The sequence below is a fragment of the Atheta coriaria genome, unplaced genomic scaffold (assembly GCF_025399875.1).
Source record: "Atheta coriaria isolate IRGN ID8LTWV9N9 unplaced genomic scaffold, Caltech_Dcor_3.1 hic_scaffold_6_pilon, whole genome shotgun sequence".
NCBI classification, from domain to species: domain Eukaryota; kingdom Metazoa; phylum Arthropoda; class Insecta; order Coleoptera; family Staphylinidae; genus Dalotia; species Dalotia coriaria.
In genome coordinates this window covers 5,562,650-5,581,349 of record NW_027045448.1, presented here as the reverse complement: position 1 = coordinate 5,581,349, position 18,700 = coordinate 5,562,650, and the positions used below count along the sequence as shown (strand labels likewise).

Genomic DNA, 18,700 nt, shown 5'->3' with positions numbered 1-18,700 from the left:
CACCCGAAAATCATGAGTTATGATAATTTTCTCCCGTATACAAAGGACCAAAGGAAAATAAATATACCGGGTGTTGAAAATTTTTGATAAAGAAACACTGAAAACTATAGGTTTTATCTATGGGGAACAACGAAGAAAGGTACAAGACTTAAATAAGTACAGTACAAAAGAAATGTTTTGCTGGATATTCAGGATAACTCAGATAGGGTGGTAGAGAAGAGAACAATTGCGTTTTGTAGTTCTAAAATAAAATCGCTCGTTAGTAACAATATTTCTACAATTTTTACTGCAGATGAAAAAAATGTAATATACAGTGATACAAGAAAATAGCAAGATTTTAAAGGATATTCTAAAGTTTAAGTTGGAGAAAAGGGGAACCATCCTCTGGCAGTGAACATCATCCACGACACATTGAATATAAATCGATTTCCGTTGGGGAATGTGGTGCCTAGTCGCATGAAACACGTGTGAATTAACCAATAGGAAAGAATATCGTAGCGATTTTTACGGCCAGAATTGGTCCGAAGGATAGTTTAATTGTATGTAATAACCTTAATTTATTAGAACCGCGTTTGTTCTCTGCAATTTGTTAAATAGAAACCAGACCGTCACAAATTCGACAACCGTCGAAGCTAACGATAAAATCATACGAATTACATGCTATTCAAAGAAACATAAATACCAGCACCCGACGAACTAGACTGTAGGATTCAATTTGTGTGGTCTCCGACAATTTCTCGGTTTAGGTTACTTACTAGGATGCCCTGACGTAGTTTTTATTAGTCCAAAATGGAAAGCAGCAATATAATTCCAACTGTGACTGAATCGAATAATAAGCGACCGCCGCCGGAACCTCACTCGCGCACAGATAAACAGAGTACAATATTTTACGATTCATGCACATTTAAGTCAGTCGCGGAACTTCATTAGCAAAATACGAGCCCGTTAACAGTAAATGCCGCCAATTAATCGATTTGCCGAATAAGAATCTCAGAGACAAGCCGAACCGCGAGGAACGTGGCCGAACCAACCGGCGATAAGAACAGACTGAATCGCATGCAGCCTGCAGCGCTAGCGGCACAACAACGCGCAGCGCGATGCTATCGTTCGTTGAACGCAATAAGAAAAAACTGTTTATAAACAAACAAGCCCTATTGTACATTTTGTGCAGAAAACATAAGACAATTCATTAAGTACGTACAAATTAAACTTTTTATGTTGAAAGGGCAGTGGAAAACTAAAGGTGTAAGCATTTTTACACAAAAAATATAAATTCAGCCGGAAGAAAAATTATTGCCTTGAAACAATATACTAAAAGTACAGGTCACCTTTATTTCCAAATACGTATATTTAACAGACTGTAATTTTAACATAGTATTTTTAAGTTGATTTTCTGCTGGGAGGCTTTTTTCCCGCAGGCTTGGCCGCACTCCGTCTTCTAATAACAAAAACAAGGAAAACAATATATAAATCAGTCATTTTAAGCACAAAACAACGTTTCAATTACCTTTCATCTAATGGTAACAGTGAAAAATGTTTAATTTTTGGTTCAACCCCTACTTTACAATAAGCCGAGGTACGCGCATTGGAATTAATATCATTTTCGATTTTTTCCTCTTTGGTTGCATTTTGAGTGATAGTCGAAGATTTAAAACGATTTGCAATCGGAATTTTACTGTCACAATAATTATTCAGATTTAAACTGTGTCGCCTTTGACTCGATTTGTGATTTGCTTTCTGTGTTTCCAAGCAAGTCGCAGAGATAATACTAGAAAATCGTTTGCTTCGAATATCACCACAAGCAAGCGAATCGAAAAACGAACAATACGATGTCGGTGGTATCAATTTTGAAATTCCTTTATTCGCTTTTGCATCGTCAGTGATGTTGCATGTTTCAATAGCAATCAAGTCTGTTGGATCTAAAGATGCGTGTGTGTCATGTTTCGAAGTAATTTCGTTTCCTATAATTGATTCTAATTTGATTCCTGCGTCAATGTAAAAATGTTGTGCGAGAAAGCGCATATCACTACAAACAATAAAAAAAAAACATTCAACTTAATTACACTATGTAAAAATAATAACACAACTTACGGTGCGGGCGCTGTGGTTACCCTAGGCAAATTAGCAGTATTTGTCGGTTTGTTAGTTACATCATATCCATATTTCATTATATTCGTTGTCCCTTCGCCTCTTACGCGAAGTGCTTCCTCTCGGAGTGCCTCCGGTGCATACTTCGGCACCGCTTCCCGTTTCTTGCTCCGAATTATTTCTAGAACAGTTCTGTTCTTCTCGCGCGACTCAAGCTTATTGACACTATCCAATATTTTCTGCTTCGTGCCTAAATCGTTCGCAAGCGTTACCATCGACTTTAATCTGGACGAGAACTGCATAAACTTCCACCGAACATTGACAATTTGGTCTGTGGCTAGAGCCAAACACGGACCCAGAAACCATTCCTTGAAAAACTTCTCGCTGAATACTGAGAGAACAGCTTCACACACGTAAAAATACAAAATCCGAGCGTGACAGTTGCGTGATTGAGCTGTTTGTCTAATCAAAGACTCACGAATCCATTTCGATTGATTCGGTTGGAAATTGTAACGCATGAAAACAACCAGTGTGCGCGCAGCTTGAATTCTTATTGGTTTAGCTTTCTAAAAACATACACAAAATTAAATACCGTACATGATTAATTAAATATCATTAGTAGTTTGTGGATATATCTTACCCCATAGATCAATTTATCAAACATAGTCGGCGTGAAATTGTTGTGAATATAATCACCTGGAACACAAGTGGGTAAAATCTCCAACTGTTTCAAATATTCAACGCTCAAACGCCAATTGTATCGCTTTGCAAGTTCGTTTTGGCATTTTATTAAAGCTTTGCATAAATCCGTTGAAATTTGCGTTGACTGCGCGTATGATATCGCGCCTGAACCAACTAGACTTGTAAAAAGTGATGATATTGTAGGTACAACCGCATCCAAAACTTCAACGGCATCATCGCGTAACAAGCGGACAATTTCGTTCCTCATCATCATATTTTCATTTCCTAACAAGTTCGCAATGTCAGCTAGGACTCCAGCGGCCGCTCTTCGTACCAAATAACAAGGATCTATCGCGTGATCACGAAAAGAACCATATACCTCTGGTACCTGCGCTGGTAACGATTGCAATACAAGTTTCAAGATCCCATAAATGTTAGTTGCACATTTTTGGCGAATTGATACTTCAATAGATGCATTCGCTTTTGTTGCTGATATTTGTTTGCCTTTTAGGGACAATTGCTTGTATATGCGTACAAAAAATAAGACGTCTTGATCATTGATGGGAGGCATTTCATGCATTAATGCGCCAAATTCATCAGAGAGAATCAATGCAGTGACTAATGATTCTTCGCATGCCTTAGTACACAATTTTTTAATTAGTGGTAACAGTGTAGTCCTGCTGGTTTCTTAAAGTCAAAGAAAGTTTACACTAGAGTTAATTAAGTATTTCTTATAAATATCTACCTTGGCTTAATATTTTGAGCATGGATGTGATCGCAATGATTGATGTAGAGCGTACGTTTAAATTTTCGTCTTGCGCTAGATCCACAATACAGGATAACAAATTAGTTTTCTCCCAATCATGGCCAAGTACTGCTGCAACTTTGGGTAAAAACATGCACATTTGAGACCTCACCTCTGGATGACCATCCTGGCAAAGTCCTATTGCAATTGGTAAAATATCTCTTTTTACACTGTAATTTTAAAATTAGTTACATTTCAAGTAAATAGCAGTAAAAAATCATTAACTCAAGTACTCGAAATTTGGTGTTGGAACATATCTCCCCTATAAGTCTGCTGCAGAAAACTTTTGAAATCACAGTTGAGTTAGGTTGAAATTTCTGGCGCGCCAAAGGTAGCAGAAAATTCTGAATCATGAGTTCTGGAAGGCTTGACATTGAGCCATATAATGCCTCTGACCAAGCAAAAGCGACATTTGGATCCTTTGCATCTAATCCTTGAATAATAGACTGCAAAATGGCAGTGTTGGCTGATCTCTGAAGGAGTAACATGAAAACGGCACTTGTTGCTATTTGGAATTCACATGATGCAGTGGGGAGATTGTGTCTTATCTTTGGAATTATTCGATTATAAACGGCCGATGAGTCGAGCATGATTAGTTGTGGCAGGTCATGAATGACGCTGATTTTCTGTACATCGTCGCCCATTCTACAACAGAGAGGAAGTCATAGTACTTAAGTCTAGTTTTATGTCGCATTACCATAGGTTAGGAGTATTAAAACGCACAACAAATCTTCGAGAAGCCTCACATCAACTTTCACACTCTTCACACAGTCTAATTGCACATCCTGCTCCATGTTGAGAGTCTCAAGGTATCACTGCCTACATGTTACTGAAATTAATTCGCGAGCGGTAAGCGAATGCGAAAATAAACAAGCTTCTTTCGTACGCAGAGCGCGCACTAGCGCAACTGTTCAAGATGTACATAAGGTGCATAGATTAAGTATATATGTGTAGGTGGGTGCCTCAACTAAGGTGCCCACTTACTGTACAAACGGTAAAACAAAAGTCACCGGTATAACCGTAAAATACAATCAAGTTTAATTTCGACTGAAATAGGAACTATTTATTATAATTTAAAAACCTACTTGCGGAGTTCCTCGCCTACTCATACACATTTAGTATCAGTTTCTGAAGAAAATAATAATATTATTTACGTCAGAATAAACAACGACCGTTCGATGGGTTTGTTCTCAACGGATTCCTGCAGTGAATGTCTTCGCAGTTGTTCTTCAGATTTACCTCGCTTAGGACGATCCAAAAACAAATTTTGTTCTTCTTCCGAAGATCTTATTAAGCTGGGCGAACTTGGAAAATGCATCGTGAAATTTGAACAAAAAAACCGGCGGAAATTAAAATGAAATACACTTTAATCAAAACTTATTAAGAAATATCAAATATACACACATATTTTCGACTGTAAACATGACAATTTCTTGACTTAATCACTCAATCAATCAATCAATCATAATTTATCTTTTACATACTGGAGTACCGCATCATATTGTAGAGAGTCCTCAGTTTTTTCTTCATCATTTGATTTTTCCAAGAACACCTGAGTTCTTAGCACATATGTGGTATTAAAGAAGTGATCTAAAAATTATACAATATCACATATAATCATATCAGATATAAATAACTTTACTTACTTTCGCCTGTTTTTAGCAACAATATCGAATTGACAATAAAGTGTTCACGAAATGCGCCATATCCAAGCGTCGGTAAATGCGTATACAAAGCATTCGCAATGAATGCATAATGGATAAGGCTATTTGCATGAATGTTAATCAATTTATCGCTTAGCTTCGGCCTGATGCGGAACTGATCGCCGGCCGTTTCAAAATTAATAGATTTACAGTATGTCTGAATCAGCACACTTCGTTCTTGAAAATCTAAATCCGCCAGACTGATGTCTCCCAATCGCAGTGCGTCGATTACATGCAATGTTTTCACTTCAAGTTTTTCTGTTGTTTCTGCCTGAGATGATATTTCAGTCACAATTTCACCAAACAGCAAAGTTCCTTTCACTAATTTCAATCCCTTAACATTTACCCACTTCCGATTTTGTAGTTTATACGCAGACATTGCACCAACGCCTAGAATTTAAACCAAGAAAATGCGGACTGTTACAAATTTGAAGAAAGTTACCTGCAAAAATGTGACAATTGTTGCTCATCATTGAAGATGCCAATGGTACGTAAATCCAGTCGTGCACATCAACAACTTGTTCCTGCAACTCCTTTAAATTTTTAATTATCCTTGATTGAACATATAAATACTCTAAAAATCAATTTTTGAAGATATTTCAAATGAAAACAGACGTGAAACTGATGTTTTACCTGGTTTTTGAATAGCAATATTTAAAAGATCATCAGTAGTAAACTTTTTAGCTGGTGCTCTAGGTAAGTTAGGAATATGCCAATATTCTAAGCATTTAGAGCGTAATTGCACTTGCTTCTCATCAATGAGATTTGGATTTTTGCAGAACAATGCCAATTTACGTAAACTTTCTGTTTGCACCTCTGCTATTCTAAAGACAAATTTAAAAAAATATTAATTAAAATCATGTTATAGAAAACTAGTTGATTTAAGACTCACTTAGTGTTTTGCGATCGTATATAATTATAAAAAGTACTATCACCCTTAATTAATTCCAATGGTATAATCTCGACGATATCCACGTCGGTCTCTTTCCTAACTTTGCGCATATTCCACAGATCATTTACAATTTTACGTAGATAATTTCGAACCTCCATAACGATCGGTGAATCTTTCAAATTACTACATATGAAATATCGTTCTGAGTTTGCTGGACGCGATGAATTCGGTTTTAATACTGCAACTATATTAAAATACTGTGTAAGTACAATTTCGCCAATACCAAAAGATAAAAAAGTACCTTTTTCAAAACATTGATACATCAAAAACATTAACCCCACACTAAAAGTAGTAAAAATATCAAACAATTTCGTTACAAAATGACCGTGTTTTCTAACAATCTCCAACGCAATCAAACATTGACAAATGTAGATCTGTTTGGACAGAATTTCCTGTATGCCTTCGTTACCTTCAACAGAAAACCCCTACAAAAAACAGTCGAATGTAATTAACACTCTTTTGAGAGAGAAAACTCTTACCCCATCAGACATCATAAAATGCACCCCAATTTTATCAGTCTCATGCAAAATTTTATTAGTAAAATCACTAATATTACAAGGATTGCATGCATTCCCATCATTTGCGGAACCATAATATCCTCTAAAAGTTACATCACTTGCACATGTTGAGTTGCATACTTTGAAATCATGCACTCCCTTCAATGTAAGGCCAAATCCTTTAAAACTCCATTTTTTCCTCCACAAAATATACTCTGAAAACCCTCCAGGGCCTGCACAAACATCTGCAAAATAATATGGACCAACTTTCTTTTTATGATTAATCTAAAATTATAAATTGAATTTAAAACAAATGAAGTAGAAGAATGAAATGTTTACATCTTTATCAATGTTGGTGAACATAAAACCAGTGGCTGCATCAATATTAGCCATCTTTAAAGCTGCCCTGTTCATAAAAAATGCTGACTTGATTGTCTCAAACTGATTTGCTCTCTGCCTAGCTTTTGATAGATCTACTGCATCTAAAGTTAAAAATACATCTTCCTAAAATATGATATATTGAAAATTTTGAAAGAATATTAAGTACCTACATACAACAGTTACTTACTTTTGTTTTAAGAACACTTCTTAAAGTTGCTGGATCACAAAAATGAATTTCATTCTCTAAAGTGGTCAAAGGTTCTTTCTTAACAATAAAATTAAGAAAATCATCTAAAGTTAAATTGGAAAATTGATGTGTAGCATTTGAATCATTTGAATGAATCCAAATTAATTCCTCTTCAATATTAATTTTCTACAACAAATAATTTGTAATGAAACAAAACTTGAATCACTTTTATACCTAATTACATCTTTGCCATCCCAAACTTCATGACTTTGGTTTTCTTTGAATGAATCATGACCAAAGCCTCTCTTATCATTTTTTACAGAGGCATTTATGGGCTGCAACATTCCTGCCTCATCTTTTCCTAGCCCAGCACCAGGTTTGTAACCCATTTTCACCTGCATATTCACAAAGAATTATAGCAGAGCAAGTCAAAATTAATATCACATAGATATACCATAATACTGAAACCTTTGTCATTGTTTTTACTAAATCCCTCCATATTTGTACTTTAATTTTACATTCACAAACAAAGAGTAATTATGCGCAGTTAATTTTTCATTTAATAATGTTCACATAAATTTTTGATAGACCACAAATAGGTTAGATCTTTAGAATCGATGCACATGTGTTGTGGCACCAACATATTGGAAAGAAATAAGTTAAACTGTGTGAACTAAACTAGGTAGATTCATTTAGGTGTGCCAACTTTAGTCTTATCAAATAGTTTTGTACATTGCATTCGAAATTGCTTTCGTCTTTATCGTTTATTGTTATGATATTGCACTAAAAGAACATCTTCAACTTAGGTTTAATCCATTAAATCTATATACACAAGTATATGAATTAATTTGATTTCTCTTCATACATAGGTACAATACACTATTTGTATCGTTCATTTAATGGTTATTAAATAAATAAGAAGCGCGCTTCCTGATAAAAATATTTCAAATGAATTGCGCATGCGCATTTCAAAAATGCTGTTAACCCCGCTAACGTTTGGTTGACCGTTGACGGTTGGTTTTGAAAGATGTATCATGAATAGATTAATTTAATTTAAAATGCACTAGTTAGATTTATATAATAATATCTTTTATATTTTTATTGTGCTATCACTGACTGCCTTCGGATTGTGCGCGTTGTTTTAACATAAAAGATGGATTTTGTGAATGTTGCAATCAGAATCAAGCCATGCCAAAACACAAATGGCAAATCAATTGAACTTGTATCTACTGACCCGCCAGTAAGTATTTTATTATTTTAATCTCCACAGAATTGATATACAGAATTATATTTTTGTTTCAGGTAATTGTGGTTCCAGAGCGCCAAATATCATTTTCATTTGACCACATCTTCCCAGAACACAGCACACAAGAAAATGTATACAATGAAATGCTGCAGCCTTTAGTAAGAAACATAATCAATGGATACAATTCAACAATATTTGCCTATGGGCAGACAGGCACGGGCAAAACATACACCATTGGCTCAGACCACTCTGACTTTAATGCAAGTGATGCTGGATTGATAACCAATGCATTGAATGATATTCTGTCTTGGAATGGAGAGCAAATCATTACAACATTCATTTCATTTGTGGAAATATACAATGAGAAGGTGTATGATTTATTGGGCAACAACAAATCTGCACTGCAAATTAAAGGATTCAATGTACATGGAGTAAAGAAACAGAAGGTTTGTACTCCACTGGATGCACAGCTTTTGTTAATTGAAGGTGGCAAGAATAGGCACACAGGGGAAACTAAACAAAATTCAAAGAGTTCAAGATCACATGCTATTTTTACAATTTATTGCCATGTTAAACATTTGTGAGTATTCTTTTAAACTAGAGTTTATTAAATATTAAGGGTTTTACAAAAGAAATGAAGAGAAAATTAATTGAAACTCAAATATGCACCATTGTCTAATATGGATTTCTATTTATTTTAGTGGAAAGGAAACAGAAGCAAAATTAAATCTAGTTGATCTAGCTGGATCTGAGAGTGTGAAAAAGACTGGAAATGAAGGAAGTCAGCTTCATGAAGGAATAAATATTAATAAAGGCTTGTTGTGGATTGGGAAGGTAATAAATGCACTCTCAAATAATCACGCACATGTCCCCTACAGAGAATCAACGATAACAACTATTTTACAAGGTAAACAACATAAACAAGACCGGCAATTATTACATTCTAACATTTGTTACTCATTTAGATTCGTTAAACAAGAAGAATTACGTAACATTGGTGGCTTGTATTGGAACAAACATTGAAGATTTGACTGAAACAGTACAAACCCTGGACTTCGCACAGAGAGCAAAACGAGTTAGAAATAAACCGGAGGTTAATAATATAGTAGACGAATACACAGTAAGTTCAGAAAATTTAAAGTTTATTTATCAAAAATTATTTATCGACACGCTTAATTTATCATTTACTTTAGAAATCATCCAATCCTCATATAGCAGTTAGAAACACGCCGTATAAATTAACTGCAAGCACCCCGAACAAATTTACAACATATCGAACGCCTTTAAACTCGCACTCTTACAATACCCATCGGAAACGACCGCTCTCAAAATTCAATTCTGTATCAAGTTTATCCACTGCTGAAGCTAGTCTTCCATCATATTCGTCAATGTCAATATTGCCTGAAGTACCGAATACTCTCTCGCCGATTGTAAAGAAATGCATGGATGCTGTTGGTGAAACTCTCTTGAAGCGCGTTACGAATATCGTCACTGATATTATCACACCAATGGCGGGTCGTGTAAATTCACCACGTATTTCACGACGTTCCCTAGAGCGCGAAGTCACAAAAATTGTGCGCAACAATATATTACTCGCAAGTGAATTCCAGACATTTCGAAATGAAATTAATAGCAACCGAGATACAAGCGCGTGTTGCATTGATGACGATGATACAACTCCGGAAAAAAATCAAGCGGCTTATGGATATTTGGCTGAGTCGTTTGACGCCGGTGATACGGGTCGTGCGAGCTTTATAATATCTGGTAATAAAACACCAGGCTTTAAAAAACCTTTCACGCCGATGAAACGCGTAAAGAGGGCGAAAAAGTCAATTGCTGCATCATCGCCGATATTTAAAAGCCCATCACCGATGAAGAATAGGCGGCGATCTGTGCGAATAAGTCAAAGACAATCAATGGCTGTGGCAGCACAACTTGGAAATTCTCTAAACTTTGCTTTGTCACCTAAAGTGAAACTGAGAAAAAGCACAAGAGCCCGCAAGATTAAAATACATTTCAAACCTAAAATAAGTCCAAAGAAACCTAGAAAATTGAATGGCACGAAGAGGGAATCAATCGAAAGTTCAACCGCAATCGACAATCATACAAAACACGTCTTAAAAGTTCTGAACAGTGGAAATATTAAAGAGATCATGACCTTGAATACAATTGGAGAAAAATACGCGGGTATGATTTGCCAATTCAGGTAATTATTTTTAATTTGGTCTTAAATTAAATATTTAATATGATTTTTGTTGTAGACAAATGAGAGGTCGATTTACGGAGATATCCGATCTCCAGGAAATGCCATGGAGAGGCAAAGGCTACGATACGTTCCTGAAGGCAAATTTTTTGAATCTCAACACACCATAATCTTACTACGCATTTTATGATGAAGAAACGTGAAAATATTTGAAATTTTATACCCCTTTGTATATTTTTTCGCCAGAATAGATTTAACAATTAAATTAATTAGCATGTAACTAAGTTCACTTATCTTTCTTAGTCTCTTGTGGCTCCTGGACAACTTCCGCAGACATTTCGGTACCATCATCACTACGTGTCTTATCAACAGGATACAACCTAAAAAGAAAAATAGTTTTAAAAATCTCATCTAGCTGCTTATTAAAATTATTCTTACCATCTTTGGTATAAATAAACAAGGAAGACCACATCATCCCTGAAACAAGCGATTCGATGCGCAGTAGGCATTGTAATAATAAACGCGAAGATGTCATCGATAAATGTGTTAAAAGCGCGATATGTAAATGCACGCCAAGGCAAGGCCGCCACTGACTTAAGTCTGTAGTTGATGAACAGTTGAGGTAGCATGAAGATGAAGCCAAACGCGTAAACGGCGTTGACTAAACTATTGATTGTCCATGAATACCAACTATAAAAAAACACAATTAATAAAGTTTTATTAAATTTAAATTAATATTACCTTTTATGTGGTTGGTATATCAAAGAGTAAATCGCTGCACATACAAGCAATGGAAACAGTAAATAATTTAAGTACTTCATTGATTCATCGTCGTATTTTTTCGTGGTTTGTTCCGCAACAGTTTCCTTGTAAGTTTTATCTACTTTTATCCCGCTGAGGCCGAACCTCAATTTGTACACTTTTGTTATCTTCCAAAACTAAAATTTTATAAAGTTGAATCATAGTTATTTACGGTATTTTGTAATCTTACTTCAATTATCATTGCTATCCCGTTCGGAATTAGTACCAATAATGACGTTCCCTCATCCAAAAGGAAGAAAAACACAACTGTTTGCGAGAAACATCTCCATAGGACCGTTCTCGATGATAATCCTGCCATACTTTTGTGCGATCGCCAAAAACTAACGTCGTTTTTAAACGATAAAAAGTCAAACAGTAACTAAAACAAAGTACTTGTTTAGACTGTGTAAAACACTTAAAACTTAAACTTACATGAATTGACCCTATTGTCATGGTAGCACACAACAGATAAAAATTTGTATCAGCAAAAACGCCTTTCACTTCATCTACATCCTTGGTAGTGAAGCCCATTTCCATAAAATTGACAAAAGTAGTCTCCATTTGTACTAAAAATTTAAACTTCCCAATACTGATTGGCTGATAAATGAAGGTAAACATCATTTGTTTTTTCTCTTTGGTGACTTCCTCTAAGTCTTTTAATCTACTTTGTAGAATGTCTTGGGAGACAATGGGCAAGAACTGCTTCTTAGGATTAATCCTTAAATACTTAAGTAACTCCAGTGGTACACCAGAGTGTGGAATACCCACCACATCATTGCACAACACCACTGCATATCTAGTCTTTAAGTGAGTGACTGCTTTCGGTGACTTGATGTGTATTTTTTCATTTTGCAGCAAGTTGAATGTAGCACTTACTGGGACTGCATGTTTAGTAAGTTTACTTTTAACATGTGTGGAATCATGCAAGCTTTCAGCTTCTTTAAATGTAATTTCAGATGAAATTTGTCTTTTTGGAATTATTAATGTGTGAATATAGATGGATTGATTTGAATGTGCTGCTTTAGGCACTATAAAGTTTATATCTCTGCAAAAAAGTAAAACATTCTTAATTTATGTTGCATATTGTTTATAATTATTAAATAAGATAAACATTATTCAAATTAAACTAACCTTTGGAATGCTTCATTATAATCAAAATCTGGAATGTGCAGAACGTTTTGATAGCCATTCGATTTGTAGCTATCAGATAAATACACCAAAAGTTCTAATTTTGGCTGCGAATTCAAGAAGGACTTGTAGCAAACATCTTTTTCATTGCACGAAGGTGGCCGGTATAACAGATACAAATTGTACACGGAATGAAGCACGAACGCCGCAAATAACGACGTAATAATCGTACTAACACTTATACGCATCTTAAGGAACGTTTCAAAGATAATAAATGATGGTTATTTATTCATTTTGACGATGTTTTCACTGATTTTATGTTAACATAGGACAATGAGGACGTGGATCACACACAAAATCGGTATGACTGCTGATTACTAACCTAAATGCAAAGTAAACGAACGGATCGGTTTTGCTCGGATATTTTCGATACAAATATTTAAACAATTGATAACTTAAATAATAAACATGCAAGATGGCAACACGAATTAACAAGTACAACATAAAATAACTTAGTTAAGCCACCCGACGCGGTTTCACCAACGACATCCAATCCAAAATCGCCGTTTCACCTGTTTCATCAAACTCTTCATGAATTTGTGAGAGCTCAGATAGTCCGTCCCAAATATCTATTTCTACCCGTTTTGTTTCTGCGTCAAAAGATTTAACCAAACCAGTTATATTCTTCGTAACTTCCGGGGTAAAACTAGATCCCAGTTTTAACATCTACCACAAAATAATCATTGTATTATAAAAATTACATACAGAAACTATCTTACCTGAAATATAATAATATCACCACGAGTTGGTACCACATTACTCATTACAGTTAACTTATCAATAAATTCTTGTGTAAGCGGTTGGCCGCAAATTTCGAGCTTCGTGTCAAGATAAGACTTTTTCTGACCATTCAATGGAACTGGCAATGGATTTTCAAATATTTCCGGCGTTTCCTCGGTCAAATCAAGAATTGTAACATTTTCAGGTTTATCAGAGCTTTTCTGCTCAATTTTGTTACATTCTTCAGTATCAGTGGATGGAATTTCAATTGGTTCCTCAGCAAAGAAACGGTGAATCAATGGTTTTGATTGAATATTGGGCCTTCTAAAATCTGAAAATTTTATTGGAGCTGGAGTATCCTTATGTATAGGTTTATTTTTTCGTGTTCTGTGACGCTTTCTACGTGTGATAAACTTCTCCTTAACTTCTTCACAATCATTTCCATCAATGGAATTTGATGTTGATGAACAGTCACTCTTTAAGGATGACAGAATATAAGACATTGAAGATTGTAAACGCTTTTCAGAACATTTTAATGGAATTGCGGTTGAAATGGTTTTGCATTCAGAATTTCTTTGTGGTGTTTCATCCATTATTTCATTACTCTGTACCTCAGGAACCTCAGTTAATGTATTTGTAGACACAGGCAAAGAAACACGTTCATTTTTAATTGTTGAAGTTGAAGGCAAACACTCTTGTTCATCTGGCTTTGAAATTTGAGGCTCTTCCACTTGTTCATCATTTTTTGAATCTGAGTTTTCCCCAATAGAATTAGCATTCCCATTTAAATCAGAAGTTGTGACTGACACAATGTCAGCACTTTTCTTTGTCACCACTTCACTCACATTGTTGCATTTGTTTTCTTCTAAAATGGTATCTTTATCTCGACTCATAACAATATTACGAATTACGTGTATCTTTTCCTTAATTACTGTGGTGGGTAACATATTCCTTAAGGGTGTCATGTGTTGGATTAATTTTGGATGAACATTATTTGATAAATTGTTCATTTTGTCAACAGGAGTTTTGAATGCATTTGAATCATCATTGTGGATTAATTGTTGATGTGGAACATTAGACTTTATATTATTAAGTTCACATGCTTTCTCTTCATTACTAATTTCCATCTGTTCTGACAATTTCTTTTCCTTCTTCTTCTTAGTGCTTTTGCTGCTTAATGCAGGTGTGATGAGGTCTTGTGAAATTAACTGATTGTTCAATTTCTCAGGAACAACTTCTGTTCCTACATCATGTTCTGCAATATTAGAATTTTCATTGGAATTGCTGAGGTTATTAAAATATTGAACTCTTGACTCAACAATGTCTTTCTTTCTTGTTGAACTGGTAGCAACTGGTTCAAACTTTGATGATAGTTTTCTCTTCTTAATTTTCACTTCATTGCAATTGTCTAAATCAGCAGATTTTCTTTTGGATTTCTGTTTCTTTTTCTTTGCAGGTGATTCAACAACTTGATGAGCTGGTGGCAGTTGCTGAACTTGATTTGGTTTAATTCTGATTAAAAGATGGACATTAATAAATGATAATTGATATTCAGAGTAATACAAGTCACTTACAATATCTCATCATTTGCTTGAATAATTCTTATGTCTTCACCTGGTAACAAGTAAAAACCATGCAATAGCAAACTGAAATCCTTTATATCGAACATCTTTGTTATGTGGTTGATTAAATCCTGTATAACACTGAATTCGGATTGGATGAACGCGTAAGTAAATGCACGATCATCTTGAAAATAATGGCACATTAACAACTTCACTCGATAACTCATTTTGATTTTGTTCTCAAGAAAACAGAAAACACATGTAAGAGCAGGTTAACCAAACTTTGAAAACTGAGATAATAAAACCGCTGACCGGTAAAAGAAAAGTGGGGTGAAATACACAAATTCAAATCATAAAATAAGTTTCAGAGAAATGATTCAAATTTATCATTATTTATGTGAATACATATGCAATGTTTACAAACATATCCAAGCAATTATCGAGCAACTGAGTCAACATCTATTAACAGGCATACAATTTTAACTTTCTTGCTATTGAACAGTTCAACTTCTAACTGGAAAGTGCCATAAGGTATCGCAGGCAATTTGAGATCTCCTTCAGTGGCGTAGACGTCTTTCATGTCGTACTTGCCTTTTTTGACTACGCAGTTACCAGTCACTTTCGCTGCTTTGTAAAGTTTCTCACGCACAGTAGGCAAAAACTTATTGACGTAATCACACATTCCGCCCTCGTACTTCATCATGTCCTTTTTATATTCCGATCCTGTCCACTTGTGAACCCTAACTGCAAACTACAATCATAAAAATGCCTCAATTAGAATTGAATAACTAAGAAGCCTGGATCTCCTTGTGTCATACCGTAAATTTGTTGTTATATTCTTCTGCTAGATTGAGTTGACAATTAAATACTTTCTGCCCTTTAGAATTTTTATTTAATTGCACTTTTAATTGTCCACTAAATTTTGGACATTCTTGGATTTTTTTAAAGTCTATTCTACCCACAGGACCCATTGACGGCCCCAACTGTAGCGATGGGACCACAAGAATTATCAAAGCAAAAAATGTTAGAATAAACATTGTTAAATTGTTGGTTTTCTAATGAGGAATTGCAGTAAAACTATAAAAATCATAGTTTTTATATCAGTTACAACCAATCTAGTTGTCACGAATAGGTGTAACTTTGCACATGCGAATGCAACGAATACACATGTTTTATTTGAAAAATACTCATTTGCAACTAGATAATATCAATACAAGATTTTTTTATACACTAGCCTTCCATTCAGTGTTCAGTAATAATATTTTTTACAATGTGACAAGACCAAAAACGAATAAATACGTATTTTAAAATAACAAAACAATTAGTAAAGCGTCACATCACGTTAATTCTTAGGGACAGATAAATCAATTTGGGTTATAGAAAAAATTTAAGTAAATTATTTAAAAAAATGCTGTTTTCTAACATTGATAAATTATTGCACGGACAAGTGTAGGCAACAAGAATTGATGTTTTAAAATATTCGGAAAACTGCAATTTTAAACTCCATTCAATTGTTTTCTTATCGAACTACAGAATCTACATCAACAAGGATGCAAACAATCTTAGTTTTCTTTGCGTTGTAGATTTCCACTTCTAGCTGGAAAGTCCCATACGGTATCGCCGGAATCTTGAGGTCTTTCTCTGTTGCATACAAATTATCCATTACATACTTACCCTTTTTAGCATCACAGTCACTATTAACCTTCGCCGCAGCGTAAATTCTTTCACGCACAGTCGGCAAAAACTTATTGACATAATCGCAAAGCGAGCCTTCGTACTTCATCATATTCTTCTTATACTCCGATCCGGTCCATTTGTGCACACGGATCACGAACTACAACCACAGATTCATTAAAGTTATCAACAAAAACAAGAGCATATGTAATACCGTATTTTTTTTTGAATAATCATCGAGGAGGTTCAGTTGACAATTGAACACTTTTTGACCTTTTGCATTTTTGCCCATTTGCAACTTTAACTGCCCTTTGAAGTTTGGACACTCTTGTAATTTCTTGATATCTATCCTGCCCACTGGTCCCATCATAGGACCCAGTTGAAGCGACGGCACCGCAAACATTAACAACGCAAAGACTGGTAGAAAAAACATTGTTCGGCGGTTACCACACTTTGAATGTAAATTATTCTTTGGTAACAAGCTTTATATACCAAAAATGACATATTTAATTGCATGCACACGTTAGCCATGTTTGATCTATCTATGTTTCATTACTTTTATTACCTTTATACAAGACATGCAATTGCAAATACATTTTTGGGACCAAAGTAGAACTGATAAATTTAGAATTATATTTAGTGCCTTTTGATTGATATAAAAAGTCGTTTGTTGGCATTTTTCATATTAGTTGCTGAGACGAAGTTAGATTAAGTAAAATAAAATTGAAACAAACCTAAAACGTTACTGGATTATAGCTGATGTGGCTGATTTATTCTTCGTTGTGTTTATAATAATTGATGAATATGGTTGGTATAGAAATGGTGCAAGAATTTGAGGGTACACTACTGATGTGAATGTACAGGTCAGTTAAGTATATTGAATATTACTTCGCAACACAGCAATTTTGGAGTAAGACTTTTTTAATTACTTTTAATGTTTGAAATTAATAAAACAAAGGAATTTGGGACGCCAGGGCGCAGCAAATAATTACATGCATATATCTCATGGACATTCCTTGGGGACGATCCAAACCAACGACCCTAACTGAGAATAATCACAGACCTACCACTACGTAGCTTGACCATTTTTACATGCTTAACTACTTTGTTCGTTCAGGGTTTCTCTATTAAACCTGCGGCCAAACCGACAACAGTGGTGGGGAAAGATCTAAGTTATGTTTGATCAGGAGAATATAAAGTATGTTGTTTCGAAATAAAAAGAGATCTTTAGTTACATTTATTGATTTTTTCTGCTAAAGGAATATAAAATTAAAAGTGAGAGATAATGTATCAATACTTCATTTTAAAATTCAGTTTATTCATAATTATTATAAGATAATACTCGTATCTCAAAGATGCATTCTTGTATTTATTTTGCGACAGAATCAACATCAACAACCAGGCATACAATTTTGGCCTTCTTCGCATTGTAGATTTCTACCTCTAGTTGGAACGTGCCATATGGCAACGCTGGCACTTTCAAATCTTTTTCAAGTGCGAAAATTGCTTTGATATCGTATTTGCCCTTTTTGGCTTCACAAGTCCCAGAGACCTTTGCTAATTTGTAAACTCTCTCACGCACAGCAGGCAAAAACTTATTGATGTAATCACATGCCGCACCTTCATACTTCATCATATCCTTCTTGTATTCCGAACCTGTCCATTTATGTACTCGAACTAAGAACTAGCAAACATAAAATTATGAAACATCACAATAAAAAGCAGTTTATGATTTTCAATACCGTATACTTATTATTATAATCCTCCTGAAGGTTGAGTTGAGCGTTAAATACTTTCTGTCCCTTACTATCTTTCGCCAACTGCATTTTTAATTGCCCACCAGAAAAATTTGGACACTCTTGCAATTTCTTAATGTTAATTTTTCCTACTGGACCCATTGCGGGACCCAATTGTAAGGACGGGGCCACCAGCACCAAAGTAAATAGTAAAGCAATCATTTTTGGATTGTCAGTTACTAAAAACACATCGTGCGAACTTATATATATGCCAAT

General features: G+C 34.9%; 5 protein-coding genes and 1 long non-coding RNA gene across 6 annotated transcripts; 1 reads left to right on the top strand and 5 right to left on the bottom strand.

Annotated features, from left to right (window-relative positions):
- Nucleotides 1-1,309: 1,309 nt before the first annotated feature.
- On the bottom strand, nucleotides 1,310-8,237 carry Cmtr1 (Cap methyltransferase 1). Its single transcript, XM_065306612.1, has 17 exons — nucleotides 7,749-8,237; nucleotides 7,537-7,689; nucleotides 7,295-7,480; nucleotides 7,066-7,230; nucleotides 6,709-7,011; nucleotides 6,471-6,654; nucleotides 6,170-6,413; nucleotides 5,911-6,101; nucleotides 5,720-5,851; nucleotides 5,221-5,667; nucleotides 5,059-5,164; nucleotides 3,800-4,219; nucleotides 3,515-3,744; nucleotides 2,729-3,456; nucleotides 2,092-2,654; nucleotides 1,508-2,026; nucleotides 1,310-1,438 (listed from the first exon to the last, which is right to left on the bottom strand). The coding sequence occupies exons 1-17, from the start codon at nucleotides 7,791-7,793 to the stop codon at nucleotides 1,381-1,383; spliced, it is 4,674 nt and encodes a 1,557-aa protein (XP_065162684.1). The 5' UTR covers nucleotides 7,794-8,237; the 3' UTR covers nucleotides 1,310-1,380.
- A 58-nt stretch (nucleotides 8,238-8,295) lies between these two features.
- Nucleotides 8,296-11,023, top strand: LOC135795056 (kinesin-like protein KIF22). The gene is made up of 6 exons (XM_065306613.1): nucleotides 8,296-8,534; nucleotides 8,597-9,120; nucleotides 9,242-9,447; nucleotides 9,506-9,660; nucleotides 9,734-10,746; nucleotides 10,802-11,023. Exons 1-6 carry the CDS (start codon nucleotides 8,448-8,450, stop codon nucleotides 10,911-10,913), a joined length of 2,097 nt encoding a protein of 698 aa, XP_065162685.1. The 5' UTR covers nucleotides 8,296-8,447; the 3' UTR covers nucleotides 10,914-11,023.
- On the bottom strand, nucleotides 10,952-12,921 carry LOC135795058 (lipid scramblase CLPTM1L). The gene is made up of 6 exons (XM_065306615.1): nucleotides 12,676-12,921; nucleotides 11,977-12,589; nucleotides 11,735-11,923; nucleotides 11,485-11,681; nucleotides 11,182-11,433; nucleotides 10,952-11,123 (listed from the first exon to the last, which is right to left on the bottom strand). Exons 1-6 carry the CDS (start codon nucleotides 12,918-12,920, stop codon nucleotides 11,030-11,032), a joined length of 1,590 nt encoding a protein of 529 aa, XP_065162687.1. The 5' UTR covers nucleotide 12,921; the 3' UTR covers nucleotides 10,952-11,029.
- A 157-nt stretch (nucleotides 12,922-13,078) lies between these two features.
- On the bottom strand, nucleotides 13,079-15,300 carry LOC135795057 (coilin-like). The gene is made up of 3 exons (XM_065306614.1): nucleotides 15,027-15,300; nucleotides 13,452-14,964; nucleotides 13,079-13,398 (listed from the first exon to the last, which is right to left on the bottom strand). Exons 1-3 carry the CDS (start codon nucleotides 15,239-15,241, stop codon nucleotides 13,189-13,191), a joined length of 1,938 nt encoding a protein of 645 aa, XP_065162686.1. The 5' UTR covers nucleotides 15,242-15,300; the 3' UTR covers nucleotides 13,079-13,188.
- A 72-nt stretch (nucleotides 15,301-15,372) lies between these two features.
- On the bottom strand, nucleotides 15,373-16,537 carry LOC135794228 (uncharacterized). Its single transcript, XR_010548830.1, has 2 exons — nucleotides 15,833-16,537; nucleotides 15,373-15,765 (listed from the first exon to the last, which is right to left on the bottom strand). It is a non-coding gene; the product is annotated as an uncharacterized lncRNA (long non-coding RNA).
- Nucleotides 16,538-17,985: 1,448 nt separating this feature from the next.
- Nucleotides 17,986-18,672, bottom strand: LOC135794871 (uncharacterized). The gene is made up of 2 exons (XM_065306342.1): nucleotides 18,431-18,672; nucleotides 17,986-18,372 (listed from the first exon to the last, which is right to left on the bottom strand). The coding sequence occupies exons 1-2, from the start codon at nucleotides 18,644-18,646 to the stop codon at nucleotides 18,058-18,060; spliced, it is 531 nt and encodes a 176-aa protein (XP_065162414.1). The 5' UTR covers nucleotides 18,647-18,672; the 3' UTR covers nucleotides 17,986-18,057.
- Nucleotides 18,673-18,700: the final 28 nt, after the last annotated feature.